Source organism: Bactrocera neohumeralis, unplaced genomic scaffold, assembly GCF_024586455.1.
Source record: "Bactrocera neohumeralis isolate Rockhampton unplaced genomic scaffold, APGP_CSIRO_Bneo_wtdbg2-racon-allhic-juicebox.fasta_v2 cluster10, whole genome shotgun sequence".
In the NCBI taxonomy this organism is placed as follows: domain Eukaryota; kingdom Metazoa; phylum Arthropoda; class Insecta; order Diptera; family Tephritidae; genus Bactrocera; species Bactrocera neohumeralis.
In genome coordinates, this window is record NW_026089623.1 from 26757517 (window position 1) to 26782362 (window position 24846).

At 33.4% G+C, this 24846-nt stretch overlaps 2 protein-coding genes and 1 long non-coding RNA gene across 4 annotated transcripts in view; 2 read left to right on the forward strand and 1 right to left on the reverse strand.

Annotated features, from left to right (window-relative positions):
• LOC126765237 (SET domain-containing protein SmydA-8) overlaps nt 1-19443 on the reverse strand; it is a 36083-nt gene extending 16640 nt beyond the window's left edge. Inside the window, exon 1 of the mRNA XM_050482912.1 lies at nt 18868-19443. Coding sequence (XP_050338869.1) covers nt 18868-19214 — 347 coding nt within the window. The 5' untranslated portion in view covers nt 19215-19443. The remainder of the gene's footprint in view (nt 1-18867) is intronic.
• LOC126765455 (uncharacterized) lies at nt 508-1318 on the forward strand. Its single transcript, XR_007668417.1, has 3 exons — nt 508-633; nt 728-942; nt 1232-1318. It is a non-coding gene; the product is annotated as an uncharacterized LOC126765455 (long non-coding RNA).
• A 764-nt stretch (nt 19444-20207) lies between the features above and the next one.
• Nucleotides 20208-23267, forward strand: LOC126765245 (E3 SUMO-protein ligase ZBED1-like). 2 transcript variants are annotated; one of them, XM_050482933.1, is made up of 3 exons: nt 20208-21267; nt 21322-22897; nt 22959-23267. In XM_050482933.1, the coding sequence occupies exons 2-3, from the start codon at nt 21596-21598 to the stop codon at nt 22965-22967; spliced, it is 1311 nt and encodes a 436-aa protein (XP_050338890.1). In that variant the 5' UTR covers nt 20208-21267; nt 21322-21595; the 3' UTR covers nt 22968-23267. The 2 variants fall into 2 exon arrangements, with proteins under 2 accessions (XP_050338890.1, XP_050338889.1); XM_050482932.1 differs by having other exon boundaries at nt 21322-23267.
• The last annotated feature ends 1579 nt before the right edge of the window (nt 23268-24846 follow it).

The following is a 24846-nucleotide window of genomic DNA, read 5'->3' on the forward strand; positions in this document are numbered from 1 at the left end:
TAAAGCTTAACAAAAATTCTACTCTCTTTTTTAAAAATAGAAATTTTTTCCAATTAATTACAAGTTCATAGCCTTGACACTTATTCAAAACTTCTTCATAATACTACTTTTGGCACACAAACGAGTATTAGTTATTTCGTTCTTATTTTCAACTTGTAGACATTTTTTTGAAATATGCCCAAATTTTTTACACTTTCTTGTGCCGTTTTATATCACAATTATAACAATTTTAATTTCGAATGGTTACACTTCCTTTTTTTGCTTTTTTCGAATCGATTCATACACTTTTAGTTTTTCTGTAAATTGTTTTAAATCTAATATATTGCAACTGTTTTATTTATGTTCAAATCACTTATACCATCGATTACGTACTGTAGCAATGCATTGTTTTCTACGTTACTACGCGTTGTTAAGTTTTTCATACACAAAAAAAAATTCTTGAACACTTTCCCTGCCAGCCACGGCCAACCACTTTTCTCAAGTATTTCAATACAATTGCACATTTTTTCTCTATGCACTAACACCAACGCACATATTCGGGTTAATTGTCAATTGTGTTAAAATAAAATCCCAAAAAGGGTAATAAAAAAACGATTGAAAGACACGTGCCATTCGCGCTCTTACAACAAGAAGGTAAGTACTATTGTGCCCAAAAAATAAGGTGACATTGTATTTATTTTGAAAATTCTTTATTTATTCTTCCAAATCAATTTCATCCCCTTCAAAGTAATCCCCTCCGGATGCAATGCACTTATGCCAACGGATTTTCCAATCTTCGAAACACTGGTTGTAGTCACTTTCCGGGATGGCCTTCAGTTCCGTCTTTATTTTATGGGATTTTTTTTTAAATAATTTGCAAATAATTACTTCATTTGTTTTTATAGCATTGGAAATCAGGAAAACAGAATTGGAAAAGCAGCAGCAGCAAATAAAAATTGTTAAGTAAGTATGTGAAAATAAGTGTGTGTTGTTTGAAATTGGCCTGCGCAGTCCAACATAATACGCGAAAATAAATACATACATATGTATGTACATTTGTGTTTTATGCGTTTAAGGCGGCCTGCACAATCCAATATATACAAATAATATGTAAAAACAAATGTTTGTTTTATATATTAAATGAACAGATAATATTAATCTTTTATTTCAGATATTATTATCATTTTATATAATTAATTCTTTTTCTTTTAGATATTACGAATTCAATTTAATTATTCTCTTTTTTTTTCAGATGTTAATTATTTTTTTTAAATTAAATATATTTTTATTACACAATGTTAGCTTTAATATATTTAATTATAATAAATTTTATGTAAATATGTATGACAAATAATAAAATTAATAATTTCAAAATTAAAAAGTTTGGTTTGAAATTTTAAAAAATTTTAAAAGTAGGAATCAAAAAATGAAATGTCAGCTGACGATTAGGGTAATTAGTGCAGTTCAGCTATATTTCTACATAAATAATTTATATGATACTGCTGAATGAGCGCAACAGAGATATATGATCACATGTATACGTACGTACAAATATAAATTAAAACAAGTAAGGAAGGGCTAAGTTCGGGTGCCACCGAACATTTTATACTCTCGCATGATAAAGTGATAATAATTTACATATTTTTTTATTTTGCTGTAAAATCAATTAGATTAGATCAATTTGTGTACTTTGAGTATTGAATTGTATTTTAATTTCCTAATGTGTATATTATACAGAGAAGGCATCAGATGGAATTCAAAATAGCGTTATATTAGAAGAAGGCGTGGTTGTGAACCGATTTCACCTACATATATTTCGAACATGTCATCAGGGTGTTAAGAAAACATTATATACCGAATTTCATTGAAATCGGTCTAGTAGTTCCTGAGATATGGTTTTTGGTCCATAAGTGGGCGGCGCCACGCCCATTTTCAATTTTAAAAAAAAGCCTGGGTGCAGCTTCCTTCTGCCATTTCTTCCGTAAAATTTAGTGTTTCTGACGTTTTTTGTTAGTCGGTTAACGCACTTTTAGTGATTTTGAACATAACCTTTGTATGGGAGGTGGGCGTGGTTATTATCCGATTTCTTCCATTTTTGAACTGTATATGGAAATGCCTGAAGAAAACGACTCTATAGAGTTTGGTTGACATAGCTATAGTAGTTTCCGAGATATGTACAAAAAACTTAGTAGGGCGCGGGGCCACGCCCACTTTTCCAAAAAAATTACGTCCAAATCTGCCTCTTCCTAATGCGATCCTTTGTGCCAAATTTCACTTTAATATCTTTATTTATGGCTTAGTTATGACACTTTATAGGTTTTCGGTTTCCGCCACCTTTTTGTGGGCGTGGATTATTAACATTTTTGAACTGTTTGGAAATGCCTGAAGAAAACGACTCTGTAGAGTTTGGTTGACATAGCTATAGTAGTTTCTTATTAGTTACAAAACTTTATAGGTTTGGTTTCCATAGCTATAGTAGTTTCTGCCGTACAAAAAAATTATTTTGTGGGCGTGGCAGTTGGTTTCCGATTTTGCCCATCTTCGAACTTAACCTTCTTATGGAGCCAAGAAATACGTGTACCAAGTTTCATCATGATATCTCAATTTTTACTCAAGTTACAGCTTGCACGAACGGACGGACGGACAGACGGACGGACGGACAGACAGACATCCGGATTTCGACTCTACTCGTCACCCTGATCACTTTGGTATATATAACCCTATATCTGACTCTTTTAGTTTTAGGACTTACAAACCACCGTTATGTGAACAAAACTATAATACTCTCCTTAGCAACATTGTTGCGAGAGTATAAAAACGAGACATTTGTAGCACTCCAGAAAACGTTGTTGCAGTTGTCTCCCCTCTTCTGCACATTGTAGGTTTATCGTCGTTTCTGTCCGTCATATTTCTTGCAACACGTTCGCTTTCAGCATATCTCCTTTGTTCTCGCTGTTGTTGACATTCAAATGTGATGCTACTTGCGCCAGCGTCGTCAACTGCGCATAACGAAGCACATCGACAGTAAAAAATTTATTATAAGTATATCATACAAATTAGTATGCCATATATTGAAAGCAATGAACTGTCACTTCTGAACGCATATACCGACGGTAGTTTCATTTCGGTAATATAAAACATAGTAGAGCGAGTACTAAAAGGGGTTGTGTTAAATAATAAAAATAAATTACCTTCTTAAAATTACTTAATACATTGTTCCAAAAAATTTATATTTAGTTTAATATTGTTAATTTGCCGGTTGAGCGAAGTCTTAAATTACTTATAATAAAACTTATACTTAAAACTAATATTAAATTTATTAGTTTAATTGGAATATAAAATTTATACTACAATTATTATAGTCCAAAAATATGAAATTATTTTTTCAAGAAATACATTTGTAGAAAAAGGTATATTTCTCCTTTTTTATAAATAACATACATTTTTTTCATCCATATAAAAATAATAGAGTTCAAGACCTCAAAATATGCGCTACATCAGCTCGAACCTACCTACCCGACGCCTTTTGATTACGTTATGATAACAAATGCCCACATACAGATTTAGCAACGGCAATGGCAATAGATTTGACAGTTAGTATGCCATAAACTTTAGCCTGTCGAGATGCCCCGTAGCATCACCATCATTTTCGTTATCATTGTCTTCGGCATCTTCGTCGTCACATTCGACATCGTCGTTCTCTGCTGCTGCGCATAGCAACGTAGCGCTTTCCTAATTTCGTATTATGTGCAGTTTCAAATTACTTTCACTACATGTCAAACTTTATACGTTACAGATTGACAACAAATCGGCACCTCTCAAACTGTTTTGTATGTAGATCAATTTCTGAACATAGCGCTCGTCGTATCCAGTAAGTTCCCGTAAGCATTTTCTGTTCAGTCTATCTCCTTCTGTTTTGAAAATGAATCTGTGTAGAGCCGTTATGCATTCTTTTCGGCTTGTTCTCAGCTTCTGACGAACAAATTCGAATTTCTGCACACTCGCCATGGTGTACAATTTTATTGCGTCACATTATTTGTTTTAAACTTTGAGTTTTATGCTTCATTTCTTTTTAACACTATTCACTTCGCAATTATGAAAAATTTACCCTATTTTCTTTGGTTGACCCCCCAAAACATGTGGGGTTTGTAGCCACACGCTTGTATGTGTACTAACTTCTTTTATCAAATTGAATATCCTGTGGTTTAATATTATTTTCCAACAGTTTAAAACATACAAACTTTTATTAGTTAATGAAAATAGTTTTTTATAAAAGTAAAAAGATTAAATAATTAAATTAACAGTTTATTTTGGAAAAAAACTTCGCTGATAATCTAAGTCATCACATGCGTACGGCTACGCGTTCTCTCGTCAAGCCGTTATCTATCATTGGAATTTTCTGGTTTGTAGTCTATTGTTCGAAACTTCTTGTCAAAAAGGGTTTTCGTGTTGCTCAAACCCCACATATAGTATATGTACATTAGGGCGGGTCGATTTAAAAATCGCCTATTGCTCTATGAAAATCATATTCTAGGGATCAAAATAAGAAACTTTGCCGAAGGAACCATACCTCTAAAGCGAATTTTGATGTCCCCCAATTTGGGTTGAACTTTTGGGTAGGGGCAAATTTTGAAAAATCCCACTTTGACCCATTTAGAGTGCTCCAATCGAGTCCAAATGTATGACCGACCCCCACTAACTTTGGACGGCCGATCCACCCATACCAGTGGCACACCCCCTGGAATTACCCTGGGGGCTTACCCATACAATCATTTCAAAAAATCACCATTTTTGGCCTTTACATGAAAAAATCAGCTAATTGGCTATGTTTTTTCTTTATTTTTATTTATTTATTTATAATAATATCTATTTTTTCTCTTAAGAAATTTATTTAGTCAGAACATACGTAAATGAAAAAATTAATTTAAGTGAGTTATAGAAAAGAAACTAAAAACAATTATTGTTTGAAGTCTTTTTTACTTTCAAGTCTGGGCAATTTTGCACGGCTCTGTAATGTCGTCGCCATAACAGCCTCTACATTTTCCGGTATAACCCGTTTGGAAACGCTAGCTAGCAATTGAACATGTCGTTCCGTTCCTTGTGTGTGTGATGGAATTTTTGGATCATTAAACGGTGCATCATCTTGATTTAAATATTCTTTCAATGTATCGTACGGAATGCTTCGCGTGAATGGTGGTTCAAATACGATATTTATATCATTCAAATTGATCATTTCCGTATAACTTGTGCAATTAAAGTTTATATCTGGTTTTTTATAAACTCTAAGTTCCATTGGCTCGTCAACATCGGTTCGATAGCGTAAAATTTTCTTGATGGCACAGTCTCGCTTTTCTTTCCTATCATCAAACAACATTGATAACAAGATATTTTCCGAATGCGCATAATATGAATTATCTTTAATTACTTGATTGACAATTTTGCGTAAACGAGGTTCTAGAAATCGTGACCAACCAATGAACTTGAAAAATAATGCACTGCCGTACACGACAGAGCTGTAATACTTGATATTGAAGTAAATTGGCACATAACATTTAATTATAAATTCAACCAGAATTCTTAAATTTGCATCTGGATTTTCCGTTGTCACATATAATCGCAATAATCTAGCGGCCTTGGTGAGCCACCGAGAATGTACAATTTTCCCTGGTTTGATGTTAGCCAGATCCACCGGAACCACGCCGCTAGAAATTTTATGGGCCATGTCGTATAAGTACTTCGAATCGGTGGAAAATTCTTTTTTTTCTGGAGCAGGGGGCATATTTTGCAATTCAATTTTCTGGAAGCCGTCCACCACCTAAAAATATAATAATAAAATAATTAAAAATGGTTGACAATTATAATAAATGAGTGATAGCAATAACTTACCGGAAGAGTTTCACAAGTTTCGATTTGACGGCTCAGTTTTCCGGCTGCCGATCTTGGTCCAGTGCTGGTTGATTTATCCAAAGCTTCAAACAAATGCCGAAACGGAAGTTCGTTGAAGTGTAGAAGGCAAACAAACCAATGCAATGGTCTTTTTAACAGCAATTCGAATCGTCGTATAATTCCACCGTGTGGGCCAGTGTTTGTTGGCTCACCGTCAGTGCATATTCCAATTAATGTATCCAGTGATATATTTTTATCGTTGAAAAAACCATTTAATTTGGTTGTTTTGTGTTCAGCGGTTTCATGTTCCAGTCTTACGTAACCAATCAATTCAGAATTGGGTTCTCTCAAAATAACAAGATGAGGTTCTTTTACCATCCTAGTATGATACTTCTCATCAATTTTATCTTTCGTTAAAGTATCATCTTTTCTGCCATCGAATGAAAACGCTAACAAATTGGTATCATCTAACCATTTGAGAAGCACTTCTTGTCTGCATTTCTCTTTTTCTCTGCGAACTTTCGATTTATCCATGATGAGAGGTTTCCCATGCTTATCTTTAATTTTAAAATCTTGCAAAAGAGCGGTTCCCAATGCTCACGCTACTCTGTCAGGCACACCAAATCTGTCACATACCAAGGCAAAGTTAAAACAATCGTATCTCTCAAGCAATTTATTCAATTTATTACATACACTTTTTTTCAGCATTATTTCCATACCAAGTTTTTCCCAAGTTCCAATCAACTTATCTTGTACTTGAATAGTGAATGATTTATGGGAAAACTTTTTTGTTCTGTTTTAGCACGTTCGCTTAAGTAAAAATAATATCTCAAGATATCCAGATGGGTTGGTAAATTAAGATCAGTTAAATCAGTAGACACACCAAAAACAGTAACATCATGCTTGGGTATATGACTCATTGGGTTTTCGATAGTTGTTGATGTAGTTGCTTCATCTTGCGGTGTAGAGGATGGTGGATTCATTGTAAACTTTTTGATTTGGAATGGTCACTTCACTTATTATTTTTTTTAAATACCATAGTGGTTATTGCTTTAGTTCTCCTAACTTTCAGAGGTAATAAGAATGAAATGGTAATTTCAATTCTATTTCGAAATTTGCCCCTACCCAAAAGTTCGACCCAAATTGGGGGACATCAGAATTCGTTTCAGAGGTATGGTTCTTTCGGCAAAGTTTCTTATTTTGATCCCTAGAATATGATTTTCATAGAGCAATGGGCGATTTTTTTGCCTCCCCGCAAATCGACCCGGCCTAATGTACATATATTAAACTTATTAGAGGGCGAGGCCACGTCCACTCCTTAAAAAGGATTCATTGTGCCAAAATAAGAGTTTTATATCTTAATTTAGCGCTTAGTTATGGTACTTTATACGATTACGCCCATCTACGGACTCGTCCTTACTTAGTTAATAAGTAAAACACTATTTAAACAGCAACTTATTTATTACTTTATTCACTTACAAGTAAATCCGACTTCAAATATATTATGAATATGAATATAAATGTGCGACAGAACACGTGTGGTCTTGTACGATGATCAAAAGGAATAGGAAGAATTAGAGAAGCTAATGTGAGGTGATTAATATTGTAACGGGATTAAATGTTTTAGTTTGCTGAATACAGTGTTAACAGATGCAAGTTTTTAATTACAATGTTAGGAATAGTTAATAAGTAGATATATTACAATTTGGGGAGATGCTAATCGCTACATAGACGTAACGCTGTATCTATTTCGATTATTTTGGGTGAACAAAACTATTATACTCTGTCCTGGTAGCCCAAGCGCATGAAGCAACATATGCGAGAACATATAGAGAGTAAAATAATTTGCATGAAGTTAAGTGCAGCAAATTTAAATTGGCTTTGAAACAAAAATTCTAAACTTAGCCTATACAACAAAGTCCTGTTTATAATGCAATCATAAAACAGATTTGGATGTATGGCATTCAACTGTGGGGTACGACCTGTGCAGCCAACATTGATATATATACAAAGGATTTAATCTAAAATGCTTAGAACAATCACGGGTTTATCAGGTACATGCGTAATGAAAACCTTCATAAAGATCTTGATATTCCTATGGTAAAGAAGGAGATAGAGGACAGCAGAATGAGACATATTTCTAAACTTCGCGAACATCCAAACCCATTAGCCAATGCCTTGGTAAATTCCTTCAATCAAACACGTTTAAAAAGAAGTAATCTACAGGGTTTGTCCGGAAAGTAATTTGGACTGAGTCGATTTAAAACAAATTTATTGAACCAATCGTTACAATTATTTAAAAATTTTCAAAATAGGATCCTTTTGCGACGATGCAGCGCTGCCAGCGCGAGCTCCAAGTATTGAAGGCGTCACGAAAGGCATTCACCAGAATAGCCTTGAGAGCTAAGGTGCATGCTGCTTGGATCCCCCCTCATCGGCCTTTGTTAGGTAGCTGTTCACAAGCCCCGGTGTGAGCCGTGGCGTTCTCGTGGTGCAACTTCCAATCGGCTGCGATGTCTTGTCGGACCCGTTTGACTCTTCGCTTGAGTCTCTTGAGGACTTCCTAGTCAAACTTGGCGTTTACGGTTTGTTCAGGAGGAAGAAATTCATGGTGGAAGATGCCTTTGATGTCAAAAAAGACAATGAGTATCGATTTCATCATGTCAAACGTCTCTGTCGCAGATTTACCGAGTTTTACACAGAATTTAATCGCGTACCTCTGCTCTAACGAACGCTGCATTTTCGGCTTGCACCATTCATAGAAACTCGTCGCGCGAAAATGTTTGTCCTGACTTTCCAGGTGCTCGGAGACAACTGACCAACCGCTCGTTCGTTAGCTAGGAACGCCATCTATTGTATCCAGTCGGTGCGCGAGTTAATTTTTACATTAAGTAAAAATGAGTCAAAAGAATATATTTTGAGCTACACCGAAATGTGTACTCTTTATTTATACTCTTAAGACTAACTTATTACATGGTTCTTACTTCGATTTATACTAACTAGTATGTTTACTTATTATTAGTTGATAGTTTGTTAAGGTACAGATTATATTATTTGTTTAGGTTTGTTTACATACATATATATTGTTTGCTTAGATACATTTGGTTTGTTTTAAGATAAGGTTGTTGTGGTATTCAAACTCAATGTTGTTTTGATACTTGTTTGTTTAGGATTTTTTGTTGTAGTGATAGTGCATTTCAATTGTTCCAACTCAAAGTTGTTTCTGCATTCTGTTTACTGAAACAAAAGGTTGTTTTGATGTTTGTTACTATTATAAGGAATACATTCCTTAACTCGCGCAAGTTACGTCGACGTCGATGCCAACCACTATCGGCATGACCGACATGAATGCAACTGCAATTCATAAGAACTGCAACAAAGAAATAATGCCGACGTCAACGTTAACAACCTACCCCAAAACACTTAGAATTAACTGGTCTACTTAAATATTTTCCCTTTTTTGTTACCGCAACAATATTGCGACCACACGAAATATGCATATCATATTTCGAAACAAACCAGGGCACTTACATTGGATCACATTGCATTTCCGCTGCACATTTAATATGTTCAAACGAATATTGCGATAGCAATTAACGTCACAATAAATAGTGCAACATAAATATTTGAGGGAATGCAATTGATGTAATGTGAGAAGTAGGCCACTTGACAAATATTGTCGCAACTACAAGTGGTTGCGCCAAAATAATAATAAGAAAAGAAATAATGTATTTTGTATCAGAAAATAGAACTTAGCTTAAGAAAATATTGGAAATAAATGAACAGAAGAATTCTGACGGTTAATCCGACAAGTCGTGTTTTTCTCTTCGCGATTCGCTAAACCGAAGTTTAGTATTAATAAGAAAAATTGAACTAAAGTTCAATATTTACCGGTCAACGATTTAAACTTAAGTTTAACAAGAATTTAAAAATTTAGTATTGAATTCGGGTTCAATAACTACAACTGGCGCAGTCGACGGAACTTTGTCCTTAGACAAAGAAAAAGAGCCTGACACAACATGTAAACCGCTTAAACGTACTTATTAAAGTGAAAAGTAAAAACGTCAAATGATTTAAAGGCCACTGAAAAGACAAGACTTAATATAAATATAATTTTACAATTGAAATTCTTATAATAAAAGTTACATAAAGAAATATTTTAGAGTGAACTTCTGACATATTACGAAATCTAACTGCCAAAAGTCATAGAATCATTTATAAGAAACTTACTATTGCTTGCGGGTTCAAACAGTGTTACATCATTTTATAAATATAAAAGAACTAACTTCTCGAAAAAAAAAAAAAAAAAAAAAAAAAATTATACACATTTAACTATCACAATGGCAATCACCAACAACGATCTAAACCGGATATCAGCGTCGGACCTCCTTAAGGAAGCTGCGAAAATCAAAGAGTTCAGAGGCGACGGGAGCTACGACATATCTTCATTCATTGGAGAGGTGGAACTGATCCTGCCCTTGTTCAACGAGAACCAAGCGGTCAAAAATTATGTGTGGGAGAGACACATAAAGACCAAGATCCAAGGAGAGGCGCTCCAGATAATACGGACACTAAACAGAGACTCATCGTGGGACGAAGTGAAGACAGAACTGATAAGGAACTTCGGAATAAGGGAAAGCTACCACCAACTCTTCCACCAGGCCATCACAACCAGGCAGTATAATGTAAGTCATTATTATTACAACTTAAAAAACATATTAGATAAGCTTAACTCAAAATATAATTTAGACGAAAATAAGCCGACAGAATTTTCTCCTAAGACTAATGAGTCATTAATATTAAAAACATTTTTAAATAATATTCCGCCTCATTTATCGGCAATAATTTACGGTAGGAACATTAACTCATTAAGGGAAGCATTTTACGTATTAGAAGAAACAGGACTTACTAATAGAAGCTATTATGGTCAAGTAGGAAATAAAATAAACAATCAAAGACCTGGGGATCATAACCAAACAAATAATAGGTTTTATAATTTTAACAATTCTAATAATAAATTCAACAACGAAAGAACAAGGACGAATCCTAGACAAGGAAATACAGAACAAACACGATTAAACAGTAATCGTTTCAATAATCAAAACCAAAGTAATAACACAGCAAGCTCATTCAGACGGACTTACCAAAACCATAACAATTATAACGGTGAAAGAAGTACCAACTATAGGAATGAAATTCCAATGGAAGTAGACCATATAAACCAAGAAGTAAATTTTCCCTTGGACCACACCAAAACTACCTTCCGTTAGTAGAATTAACAATAAAAAATGAAAAGATTACATGCCTAATCGACTCAGGCTCTACTACGTCCCTTATCGACAATAGAAAATTAATCAAGTATAACAGAATACTATTAAATAACTCAATAAAAATCCGGTCATTTAATAGTGAAGCACTAATCAAATGGGAAATAATAACAAGTTTACCCCTCGAATTTAATTTTGACGCAAATATGTCATGGAAATTAACTGATTTACATAATAAAGGATTCGATGCAATCCTTGGGCAAAACATACTAAAACCATTACAAGCAGTTATTGATATGAGAAACGATACCTTAACAATTAATAACGAAGTGATAAAATTTATGAATTCTTGCCCATATAATTTTAATGAAATTTATCAATTAGAAAGTACGGAAAATATGGACTTACAAATTGAGCAATTTACAACAAATCTAAACAAAGAAGAGAAATTTTTAGTTAGCAAGTTAATAAAAAATTACAAGAACCTATTTTATAAAGAAGGAGATGACCTTACTAGTACATCAGCTATTGAACACGAGATAGTGACCACGATAGACACTCCAGTATATTCGAAAATTTACAGATACCCACAGATACACGAAGAAGAGATAACTAAACAAATTAAAGAAATGTTAAAACAAGGAATCATAAGAAATAGTAATTCCCCTTACAATAGTCCTTTATGGATAGTACCAAAAAAATCAGATAACTCCCAAACAAAGAAATGGCGGATCGTGATAGACTACAGAAAACTAAATGATATCACAATCGATGACAAATTCCCAATCCCAAACATTGATAATATATTAGATAAATTAGGAAGAGCTGTATACTTTACGACACTCGATCTCGCAAAAGGATTCCACCAAATCTTAGTAAAAGAGGAAGATAGAAAGAAAACCGCGTTTTCCACCCCTTTTGGTCATTACGAATACGTTAGAATGCCATTCGGTCTCAAAAACGCCCCATCAACCTTCCAAAGGCTGATGAATTGTGTTCTTAGAGAATACATAAATAAAATATGCGTAGTATACATGGATGACATTCTCGTTTTCAGTACAACATTAGAAGAGCATATACAAAGCCTAACAAAAATTTTCAATGCACTAAAGAAGCATAACCTTAAGGTACAATTTGACAAGTGCAATTTTTGTGCCAAAGAAACACAATTTCTAGGCCACGTTTTAACACCTGAAGGAGTTAAACCGAATTTTGAGAAAATAAATAAAATACAAGATCTAAAATTACCAAAAACAACAAAACAAATAAAGTCTTTTCTAGGAGCTACGGGATACTATCGGAAATTTATAAAAGACTACGCGAAAATAGCACAACCTATGACACATTTTCTAAAGAAAAATGTTAAAATTAATATTAACGACTCTACATATATAAACTCATTTCAAAAATTAAAACAAATAATGACAGAAGCTCCAGTACTAAGTTATCCAGATTTCAAAAAGAAATTTATATTAACTACTGATGCAAGCAATTTCGCAATCGGTGCCGTATTACAACAAAATGGACATCCTGTATGTTATGCGAGTAGAACACTCAACGACCACGAACGTAGATATTCTACAACAGAAAAGGAGTTGTTAGCAATCGTTTGGGCCACAAACTACTTCCGGCCTTACTTATATGGCGTCCAATTTGATTTATTAACGGATCATCAACCATTAAAATGGCTATACACGAAGGCTCATTGTAAAGATATAAATCCTAGACTACAAAGATGGATAATAAAATTAGGAGAATACAACATGAACGTAAATTATATAAAAGGAAAGGAAAACAAAGTAGCAGATTTCCTTAGCAGAATCAATAATAACACCAATTTAATAAATTTTATGGAAACAGGTAGCAATCTATCTTTAGAAAATAATTTAGACGAAAACGATGCAAATACAATACACTCTCAGGAGGAGCAATTGAACAACCATATACCCATTTTGGACACCATAGTCAATCGGTTTAAAATTCAGATAATTTTAACAGATAACAAACAATTGGAGTTCGAAATAAAACACAACAATAAAAAAATATACGTAACACCAGTAGATCTCGACAACAATATTTCTGATATCCTCAGAAGACATATCACTTCAGGCAAAATTGGCATATACAGCGAGGTTAACGACCATGAATATAATAAATTACAACAAAAAATCATCGAGTTATTTGATGGATTCGACAACATTAAATTTGTTAAATGTTCATATCACGCTAAAGATATAAATAGCGAAGAAGAGGCCTACAGACATATCCAAAATTATCACAAGTTTGAAACAGGACACACAGGAATATCAGAGAACTACGAAGGAGTTAAAAGACATATCTACTTCCCAAATTTGAAAAAACTGGTACACAAATTCGTAAACAACTGCGATACATGCAACAGAGTCAAATATGATAGGCGACCTATAAGAGCAAAATTTAATTTAACGGAAACACCGAAAGATTGCAAAGAAATAATTCACATGGATTGCTACACTAATTCAAAAGCGAATTTTATAACTTTTATAGACAGGTTTTCTAAATTCGCCACAGCATTTTTTCTTGAAGATAGGACCAGCCAAACTATAATCGAAAAAATAAACCAATATAAGTCGCAAAGAGGACATTTTAAAAAAATTATTGCTGATAACGAATTTAAAAGCATTAATGTTAAAGATTTCCTCAGAAACGAAAATATTGAACTACATCTCGTTAAACCAAATAACCACACCGGCAATTCTGATGTAGAACGCCTACACAATACACTAGGAGAAAAAATTAGAGTATTAGGTATAGAAAATAAAAACTCTAGTATAACAAATAAAATGAGCAAAGCTATAGAATGGTATAATAACAGCTACCACTCAGTTACAAAAGAAAAACCCATAAATATTGAGGAAGGTAAGTGTAACAAGAGCACAATTTATGACAGAATATTCAAAGAAAAATCTAAGCGAATAAATAAGAGTAACGAAAACAGAGAACACTATGTAGAAGAAAGAAATATAGGTTACGTAAAGAATTACAAAAGCGTTAGGCATAAGGAACAACAACAACAAATCTAAACGATATACATTTAAACAACGTTAAACGGAAATACAAATTTGCAGGGGCAATGGATCCTGAAACTTTTGATCCTGACAGCAATTTGGACCCTGGGGCTGGGACAAGTAACAATAGATAAAATAGAAAGCAACAAAGGATATATAGAAATACAAACAGGCGATGCAGATATAGTTAAGTCATATGTAACAATACTACACGTTATAAATCCACTAGAAATATCAAATTTACTTAATGAAATAGAATCTAATATAAGATCGGCAAATCTGCAAGTAGGACAAGCAACACTAAACATGCAAATTAAATTTATTAGAAGCAAGATAAATACTATCACACCCCACAGACAAAAAAGAGGCCTGCTAAATGCTGTAGGAACTGTACAAAAATGGCTTTACGGTACCATGGACGACAATGATAGACAAGACCTTGAACAACACCTCAACATCATCGACACAAACAACCACAAGGCTATCGAAACAATAAACAAACAAATAGATATTAATACTAATTTCAATAAAACGTTTCTTGAATTAAAAAGACTTATGCATAACGATAGGGATATGATATCTGCAAAACTAAACTCCATAGGGAACATAAGTAAAAGGACACAAGACGAAATTTTATACCTTGACTTTTCTCTAAAACTGAAAATATTACAGGACAATGTAGAACACATACAAGACAATATAGCAGCAAGTGGTTTAGGAATTTTACATAGCAACATGATAACCGATCAAGAAATAACAAAATACAACTTAGACTCACAAAAATTGAAAAAAATAAAATTAGGATCCCTTACAGACAAAAACCATAATATTATTTTCGCTATCAAAATTCCAACAGAATTAATAACACTACACACATCTATAATATTGCCGTTAGGAGATATAAGCAACTTTGAGTTAATGTTTCAACAAGTATATGCACTAAGATATAACAATGAATTGTACGAATTTAATGATAATATAGATTTACAACGTCTTAAGCCAATTAATAATTGTTTGATAAAAAGAAACTGTATGAAAATTTTTAATAACGCCTCCGAAATTATAAACATTAACGAAGGAATTATATTTGTAAAAAATACTAAAAATACTAGTGTAGAAAGTGACTGCATTATAAACAACAGCTCTCCCTTAAGCGGAAACTATTTAATACATTTTTACAATTGTAGCATAACAATTAATAATAAAACATTTTCAACAAAAAGTAAAATAATTAAAAGTAGCATTGTATTAGCAAGCGATATAGACAACATTAAAGATATAAATAAGAAACTTATATTTGATGATATTATATTACAACAAATAGAAAATATAAACTTTATAGATGAAGTTAAATACCAAAAACGACAACAATACATACATATAAGCATATATACAATATCAATTGTAATTATAGTCAGTCTTTCGATAATCATTTATTGTAAAAACAAAAGAAAGAATTTCAAAATTACTAATGTGATCTCCCAGGAGAGAGCTCAATCAAGGGGGGGAGGAGTTACGTCGACGTCGATGCCAACCACTATCGGCATGACCGATATGAATGCAACTGCAATTCATAAGAACTGCAACAAAGAAATAATGCCGACGTCAACGTTAACAACCTACCCCAAAACACTTAGAATTAACTGGTCTACTTAAATATTTTCCCTTTTTTGTTACCGCAACAATATTGCGACCACACGAAATATGCATATCATATTTCGAAACAAACCAGGGCACTTACATTGGATCACATTGCATTTCCGCTGCACATTTAATATGTTCAAACGAATATTGCGATAGCAATTAACGTCACAATAAATAGTGCAACATAAATATTTGAGGGAATGCAATTGATGTAATGTGAGAAGTAGGCCACTTGACAAATATTGTCGCAACTACAAGTGGTTGCGCCAAAATAATAATAAGAAAAGAAATAATGTATTTTGTATCAGAAAATAGAACTTAGCTTAAGAAAATATTGGAAATAAATGAACAGAAGAATTCTGACGGTTAATCCGACAAGTCGTGTTTTTCTCTTCGCGATTCGCTAAACCGAAGTTTAGTATTAATAAGAAAAATTGAACTAAAGTTCAATATTTACCGGTCAACGATTTAAACTTAAGTTTAACAAGAATTTAAAAATTTAGTATTGAATTCGGGTTCAATAACTACAACTCGCACGCTCCGAACTACAGTCGCGGTGGTGGAAAATCAGTCACTTCTGATTGCATTGATAGTTCACAAAATATCACAGTTCAAATTTGCTTGTATGCATAAAAAAGGAATTCCCCTAAATTTGTGCTATTTACAATTGCGCCGACCAGTAAACTTACTTGTATCTACAAAAAGGGAATTCGTCTAAATTTGTGAAAAGAACATATTTCGCACAAACTCAATAAAATTTAAACTCAAAAAATTTAGAATCGTGCTAAATGGAATGAAATCGTGTAACAAAAACAAAATTAGGCATACTTATATATACCACAATATCCTTTTCGAATTAATTTTATGTGCAACAAGCTACCATTAGGTGAACCGGTATCGCCGGTATATATGTTGCACTTGCGGTCAAATTAATGATTGATACAAATTCTTAGAGATGATATTAAGTACCAATCATCATATTAGTCGTACGTTCAAGTTTGTAACAAATGAGGTAGATAGGGTATAGCATTAACTACTTTTATAATAACATATCATATAGTTTTGAAGAAGGCTGTGCGCCAAGAAATTAGAATTGTGACAGATAAAAATAAAATTTTGGCATTTTTCGTGGTGAATCCGAATGTCAGAATTTCACCCAGCTAGATACAATTTGGACAACTTGTAAATATGATATGTATTCAGGAATAAACGAATTTAAAATAACCGCTAAATATATAATAATTATGTTATAAAATATGTTATTAATACGTAATTATTCATTTGTTTATTTAATTATTTATTCCATTCAAAACAAAAATGATACTCTAAATAAGGAAAATTCAAGATCCGTTTGAATTTTTGCTGTTTGTCCAAAATATTGTAAACAAAATAAGATGAAAGAACTAAGTAAAAAAATTATTTGAAATAATATTTTTGTAGTTGATTAAAAGATCTTAATGTAAATGTATTTATTTGTATATAATTATATAATTATGTGTGTACATAAGTAAGTGCACCGAATGCATGTAGTTTGTAGCAGCTTCGCACGGCGGCTAAAACTCTCCATTAGTAAAAAACCTTCAAATTAGTGAATTTTTTTAATTTAATTCATATTACGAATATATTTGATATAATTAAGAAAGCAAACATTCAAACGACGCAATTAGGTTTCTTTTGAACTCGAACTGACATTTTAAATATAAAACTTGTTTACGTCATAGGGAAATTTTTCACCACAACTCAGCATAGATAAAAATATTACCATTTCGCACGTAGCCTTATAAAAATTTAAATTTTAGTTTAATATTTTTAGTTTAATATTTTTAGTTTTTCGGTGAATAAAGTTCTTGTTTAATATGTATGTTCCTAGCTGGCACAATTAGCCGCCGAACAAAAGTTGTTGTAAAAAGTAAGCCTTGAAACTTATTTAAAGACACGGGAAAGCTAAAAGAATTGGAAGCTAAAGCCTTCTTAATAGAATTATATATTCTGATGACATCATTGACATATGTGGCAACAAAGGAAACATGTCCTTTGAAATTTCTGTCAAATGGTTGCTCCAAGAATATATTAGATGATCTTTTTTTTATAATGAAATTACTTCCATTGCATTATCTAGGTGGTTTCAAATTACGCAGAAGGTAGAAGATGAACCAATGTTCCACCAACGAGCGGTATTCCGAGTATATTTGTAAGTAAAAAAGTCAGAAATCATTTGGAAAATTTACACTTTTCATTCATAACCGTTTCGATTGATTTAAAAGTTATCAGATCACCAGGCAAGAACTCGGAAAGTTAATTCCTCATGTACATTTTTGGCTGCCAATATAGCTCAATTACTGAACCAGTTAGGATCAAAGTAATTATTTTTCTTTTGTCCTGTAAATACTCTCAATTGATGAATTTTTTTGTGGGAACAACAATGTAGATTTTCTGGCAGAAAGAATCAATTATCAATCGATGTGTCATAAAAATTCGTCATAAAAATAATTGCATTAAATATTCTATCGGAAATCACAACAAATTAGTAACATAGCACCACCTTGTAACTATCGATGATGAGCATGAGTCGATTTAGACATGACCGTTTAACAAGGTATCTTCACGAAATTTGGCACGAATTATTTTCAAAAGCAACGTTATAACCGTACAACTCGAGTTTATAGCTGCCATACAAACTGGACGATCGAAATAAAGTATGTACTTGTATTGAAAAAAGAAAGCTTCACAAAATTAGGCATGGATTACTGTGTAAAGCTACAATCTCCGAAAACGTTTTTGAACTATAGCATATAGCGGACATACAAACTGAACGATCAAGTTCAAGTTGTTATATAGAAAATTTTTTGGCGAAATTTTGGGTGATATTTGACCTTGATCATAGTCGGTATGATGTACTATGTACGTAGTAAATTTGAGTGCAAAACTTGAACGTTTTAAGTTTTCTTGTGTGCGTCCTAATAAATTGCCCAGGGGATAGTTTAATTGTTTTAATTTTTTGTCAAATATAAATCAGAAGCAATTAAATAAACTCTTCCACTAACCTCAAAGGTGTTATGCAATCAAGTTGTGTACAAACTCCATCCTCGCTTACATTTCCCGCAAAGTGAACTTTAGCTTTGGTAAATATCTCACACTCACCCAGATGATCGGGTATATCACAGCAGGCACTACACAGTGGCCAATCACACCTTTCACAACGATCCAACGAATCACCATCTTCACCGAAAAATAAATCACGATAACAACCCAGACAAACAATACCGCTGTTCTGTTTGGGGCCAATCGCGAATGGAGACTCCTCTACCACCATTTCACCCTTCTTTACAATTTCTGTAGTCACTAATGAACGACCCATTAGTGGATCCACTACGATACGCCATTTAAGCATAATTTCGGCTGCTCCGCTTTGGGCAGTATATATTGAAGATAATTCGTATAACTCAATTATTATTGAATTTTTCAATCGGAATATTAATATCTATGTAATAGAAAATTTGAAAGTTGTAATCAAAAATAATAATTATATTCGGTTTTGGTTTATTGAACCAATTTGTTAACATTCAAAAAACCTCTCAATGAAAATATTAATAAAGTGTAATTGCTTGTATTAACTGATAGATGTGTTTCCTTGATTAAATACACTTTTCGATTAATACTTTTCGCAGGGAAAATACTCAGTGATGGGTTTTATATGTCAATAGTATTGCAACGACATCATGTAACTATGTATGTTTCTACAGAATTTTATTTTTAGTTTTGGTGTTTTGTGCTCACATGAACTGTAGCCTAAAGGGAGCTCCGTTCTCTCTGCAACTAAATTTTTCAAAAAAAGATGTTCATTCATTTATTTTTAAGTTTTACATCTACTATATATAATGTTCTGCAAGAAATTTGTTACTTTTTTGTTGACTTCGAACAAAATTATTTGTTCACAATTTAGGAACTTATACATACATACCTGCAATGTAGTTATTAGCGAATTATAGTGGTGGCCGGTAAGAACATTTGTGTAAGTTTAATTTAAGTTAGTTTTCATGTTATTTTCTATATTTAAATATCACTAGAAATCTCTAGCATATTTTCCGAAAAAAAGTAAGTGAAAGTAAACACAACAAAGAAGAGAAGCGGAATTCACAAATATACATATTCTTCTCATACATACATATGTATGTATGTATGTATCACCACCCCAAAATTGAAAGGGTAAAGTCGGTCAAGCACCTAGTAAAGGTGTGTACGACAAATGTAAACATATATTTGTATGTACATATTTGCATTAAATTTTGCATTTAGAAAAAGCATAAATCATGATAGCTTTACGTTGCAAATTTAACTTGAAATATTTAATAATGTGCATGTACTCTTCAACAAAAATTATAATATTATTTGTTAAAAGAAATTTTCGTTATTGTTATATTACTATGACCACTTATTCTAGAAAATAGATGTTTAGTTGCTTTGCAAATAATAACCGACCGACATATTAAGCATAAAACTTGTTAGAAAAACGAAAATCATTATTAGCAGTATTGCCTAGATTTTATCTATGTTTGCCAGTACTACAATCTACTCATTCAAAGTCAACATAGATACTGGGGTCCACATATTTGATACCTAGTTTTAATTCGACTTGGACAATTTTTGACCTTAAGGTGGCATGGTTCAAAAAATTATTATTAATTGCTTCTTGATTTGTATACTGGAAAATAAAGGTATCAAATAGAACTTAAGATTGTTTATATGAGAAGTAGCCGTTTTTGGTAGTTTTTAACAGTACCTTTATATGGGAATGAGCGGGACTATAATCCGATTTCGTCACTCACTGTCGGTGGTGATTTCTTAAGAGTTACCTTGAGCGATTTTTCTTGTTGTAACTTAAATGGTTTGGGAGATATGTACATTAAACCTATTAGGGGACGGCGTCAAGTAGACTTTTTCAAAACTTTTAACCAACAAGTACCACTTGCCATTGCGATCCCCTATGCCAAATGTATATGTGACCTGGTCTACGAAAAGGGAGCTAACGTGCAAAAACTAGTTTTCTGGGAAAAGCTGTTAAAAATAATCGTCAGTTTCTCGTTATCTCATTAATTGTTCTCCTTTTTTTTGACACCTAAGCCCACTTTCCGTAGACCAGGTCACATATTAGAGGTGTCAAACTATCGATGGGACTATTGATAGTATCGATAGTTTTTTTTTTTTTTTGACTATCAATGAGTATTGATCGTTTTTTTTAACTAACTATCGATAGTTTGACATCTCGCCCATCACTACTCTGCATTGTGAAATAACGACATCGAGTCAGTTTGCTATTTTTCGTGTTTATTATATATAAAAATATATTTGAATACAATATTAGTATTAGTTGCAATAAAATACTAAGCTGTAGATTTAGGTGACGGTTCCTTCCAAAATGGAAATCGGGGACAGCAATTCATAAGGTGGGTACATTTCTTAAAAATAATTTCTCATACTAAGCGCCTTTTCGTACGCAGATGCGCCGGCGAACAAAAAACAAAAAATTTCGGATGTTTGGAAGCATTTCCAACTAAATGCTGACAAAAAATATGCAAAATGCATTAAGTGCCAAAAATTATATAAAACTAGTGGAAATACTTCCAACTTAATGGACCACCTTAAGCGTGCTCATCCTCTGCACGCCGAGCAGGCGAAGCCCGGCAGCACATTGACAAATTTTTTTAAAAAAGATGACATCTACGGCAAACTATTTCCACGCGGAAAGCAGACATTGATTTGGCGTTGGCAAGAATGGTTGCTATAGATGTACAACCATTTCGCACTGTCGAAGATCAAGGATTTAGAGAGCTCGTTCGGTGTCTTGATTCTCGATATGAACTACCATCTCGAAATACCATTCTGAATGTTCATATACAAAAGCTTTATGAAAATGGTAAAACTAAATTACAGGCCATTCTTAATGAAATTGAAAGCTGTGCTATAACCACTGATTGTTGGTCGTCGAAGGCAAATGAAAGCTATTTGACCGTTACGTGTCATTTCATTGATGGCGATTTCAAAATACGATCGGCAGTTTTAACGACATCAAAGCTCGCTAATGAACTCAACCATTCAGCTGCAAACATTTCAGTATCGTTGCGTGAGTGCCTGCAAAAATGGAATATATTCCAAAAAGTCAACTGCGAGGTTACAGACAACGCTGCATCAATGAGTAAAGCCTGTGAGCTGCTTCAGAACAGGCATCTGCCGTGCTTTGCTCATTCCATCAATCTTGTAGTACAAGACCTTTTGTGTACTGAAAAAGTAAAAGCATTATTGTCGAATTGCAAACACATTGTAGCATATTTCAAAAGCAGCACTATTGCATATGCAAAATTAAAGAAAGAACAGGGTAGTGAAAAACAGTATAGCCTGATTCAAGAAGTTTCAACAAGATGGAATAGCGCGTTTGCTATGGTTCAGCGAATTTTACTTATTAAGGATGCCATCTTTGCAGTGCTTTTAAGAACACCAAAAGCGCCACCAGTTCTAACAGCAGAGGAAATAGAGCAACTTCAAGACGTATGTTTATTGTTGGAACCATTCAACACATATATAAGCATTTTATCGGGTAATAAATATGTGACGATTTCGCATGTAATTCCCATTGCATGGGGATTGCACTCAACGTTAATGAAGCTTCAATCAAAATTGAAAACTTTCGTTGGATCGGAAGCACAGTTATACTTATGCGACAAAATTAAACAGAGGCTGTTTCCATATGAATCCAGAAGTGCTACTAGATTAGCCACCTTGCTAGATCCGAGATTTAAAAAAGAAGGGTTTCAGTCAGGTCAAAATGCGGCCCAAGCGTCTATGTTGCTGGAAAACGAATTGGTTGAAATCGACAGAATTGCAGCATCGTCATTGAATGACAACAGAGAGGGACCGTCGACATCAAAAAGCGTTAAAATTCCACAGATTTATGAATTTTTGAAAGAGAAGCTATCCAGCAAAGTCAAATCCAACAGAGCGGATGCTATCATCACACTACGCGAATACACTGAAAAACCCAATGAGCCGCTAGATGTAGACCCATTGGAATACTGGAAGGTAGCAATGGCATTTTGTGTAACGCTTATATAAACAAACATTTATCTCAATTTCTGACTAGATCGACTGAAATGAAGTCAATGCCAATCATGGCATGCAAATATTTGTGCATTCCGGCAACTTTAACGGAGTCTGAGCGTATGTTCAGCAAAGCTGGAGAATAAGTCTCAGACAGACGAACAGGACTGAAGGAAAAAAATGTCGATATGTTGTTATTTATCAACAAAAACCACGAAATGTGCTAATATTGATCTCTTTAAAACCACTGAGTGGCTCTTTGATCTCCGTTTTAAGCTTTCAACTTATGTTGTAAATAAATTTATTAATGTTTTTTTTTTAATATGAAAATAAATATGAGTTATTTTGTTCTTGGAAAGACAGGTTTTTTGTAATGCAATTGATTTTTTTTCAAGATATTTTTTATGAACCTTTGAAGTACGATAGTACTATCGATAGTTTTTTTTTTGACTATCGATGAGTATTGATAGTTTTTTTTAACTTTTGAAACTATCGATGGTGCGACTATCGATAGTTTGACACCTCTATCACATATAGTACTTTATACGTCTTCGCTTAATAGCGTTTTGTGTGCGAGGAGGTCCGATTAAGCCCATCTACGAATTCGTTCTCCGTTTTTTGCCAAGTAATACGTGTCATTACGATATCTCAATTTTTACTAAAGTTACACAGTCAAACGCACGGACAGGCAGACATCCTGATCATTTATATATATGGTATATAACTTTATAGCATACTCTGTAGAAAGCGTCAAAGAGAGGCAAGCTGTTGCATGGATTTTTGAGATGAAGAGTTCCCATATTGCGAAAGGTGTGGTTGACATATCTGGGAACATATCCAATTAATGAGCCAAGAAATGTAAACAGTGAATTTAGCATCTTCTCTTTAGAATTGCGCCAATATCCAGACAAATTGTATGACCACAAGCAGGGCCGGATTTAAATTTTTGCCCTTGGGCACTGGAAAAAATGCCACCCCGTCACTGAAATTTCACTCAAAATTATTTAGATTTGATAATGGTCGTTTGCACGCAAAGGTTTCAGAATATCGGAAGGTGAGTTTTGTTCCATCTTTTTTTCAGTGCAAAAAGCATGGAAGTTCACAAATTCGTCCTCCAATGAGGACTCAAGATCTGAAGAATAAACATTTTGTAAACGTTTAGCTCGGTTTTTCGCAATTCAGAATCTAGATTGTCAAGAATGACATTAAAAGTGTTGACTCTAAAGTGGTCTCGACCTGACAGTTGTACATCTCCATCCCGTGATTCATCAGCATGTAATTTTCTCTTTCTTTTTCTAGAAACTGTCGTTTTATATTCTTTTATCTCTGAATTATTTAAAGCAGTTTTTTCATAGATTTTGAATTCATTTCTCGTATCAGCAACAACTTTGATCACACCACGATAATCGTCGATCACGTCAGCAATGCTACAATCAACTTTCTGCAATCTTTGACTAACAGCATTGATTCGTGAGAGTAAAAACTGCCAAAGTATCTGCATAAATGCTGTTTCAAGTCACTCCAATTGAATTCGTAAACCTTTAGCTTCTTGTCTTGTAATTGCATTTTCTTCCATATTTTCTTCAATAATAATCAAAGTCTCGATTATTTCGTCGAAATGTTGATTAGGAACATGAACAGCTTCATAACGAGCTGACCATCTGGTTGCAGATCAAGATTGTAACGCAATTCTTTTTCCAGTATGAAATTGTAAAACTTCCCAGCGGCGCGTCGATGCAGTAAAGAAGTTATATAAAGTTTGTACAGTATTAAAGAAAGAAGCAGCTTCTGGCGCGCATTCTACTGCGTGAACTCCAACTAAATTCATAGAATGAGCAGGACAAGGAGCATGTTCTGCAAGATCATTAATTTCATGAATTCTTGCCTGTAAACCTGAATAAATTCCTGATACATTGTTAGCGTTATCATAT

Excerpts from the sequence above, each read along its gene's own strand:
- LOC126765245 (XM_050482932.1), top strand. The coding sequence starts at position 21,596 with ATGGTTGCTATAGATGTACAACCATTTCGCACTGTCGAAGATCAAGGA.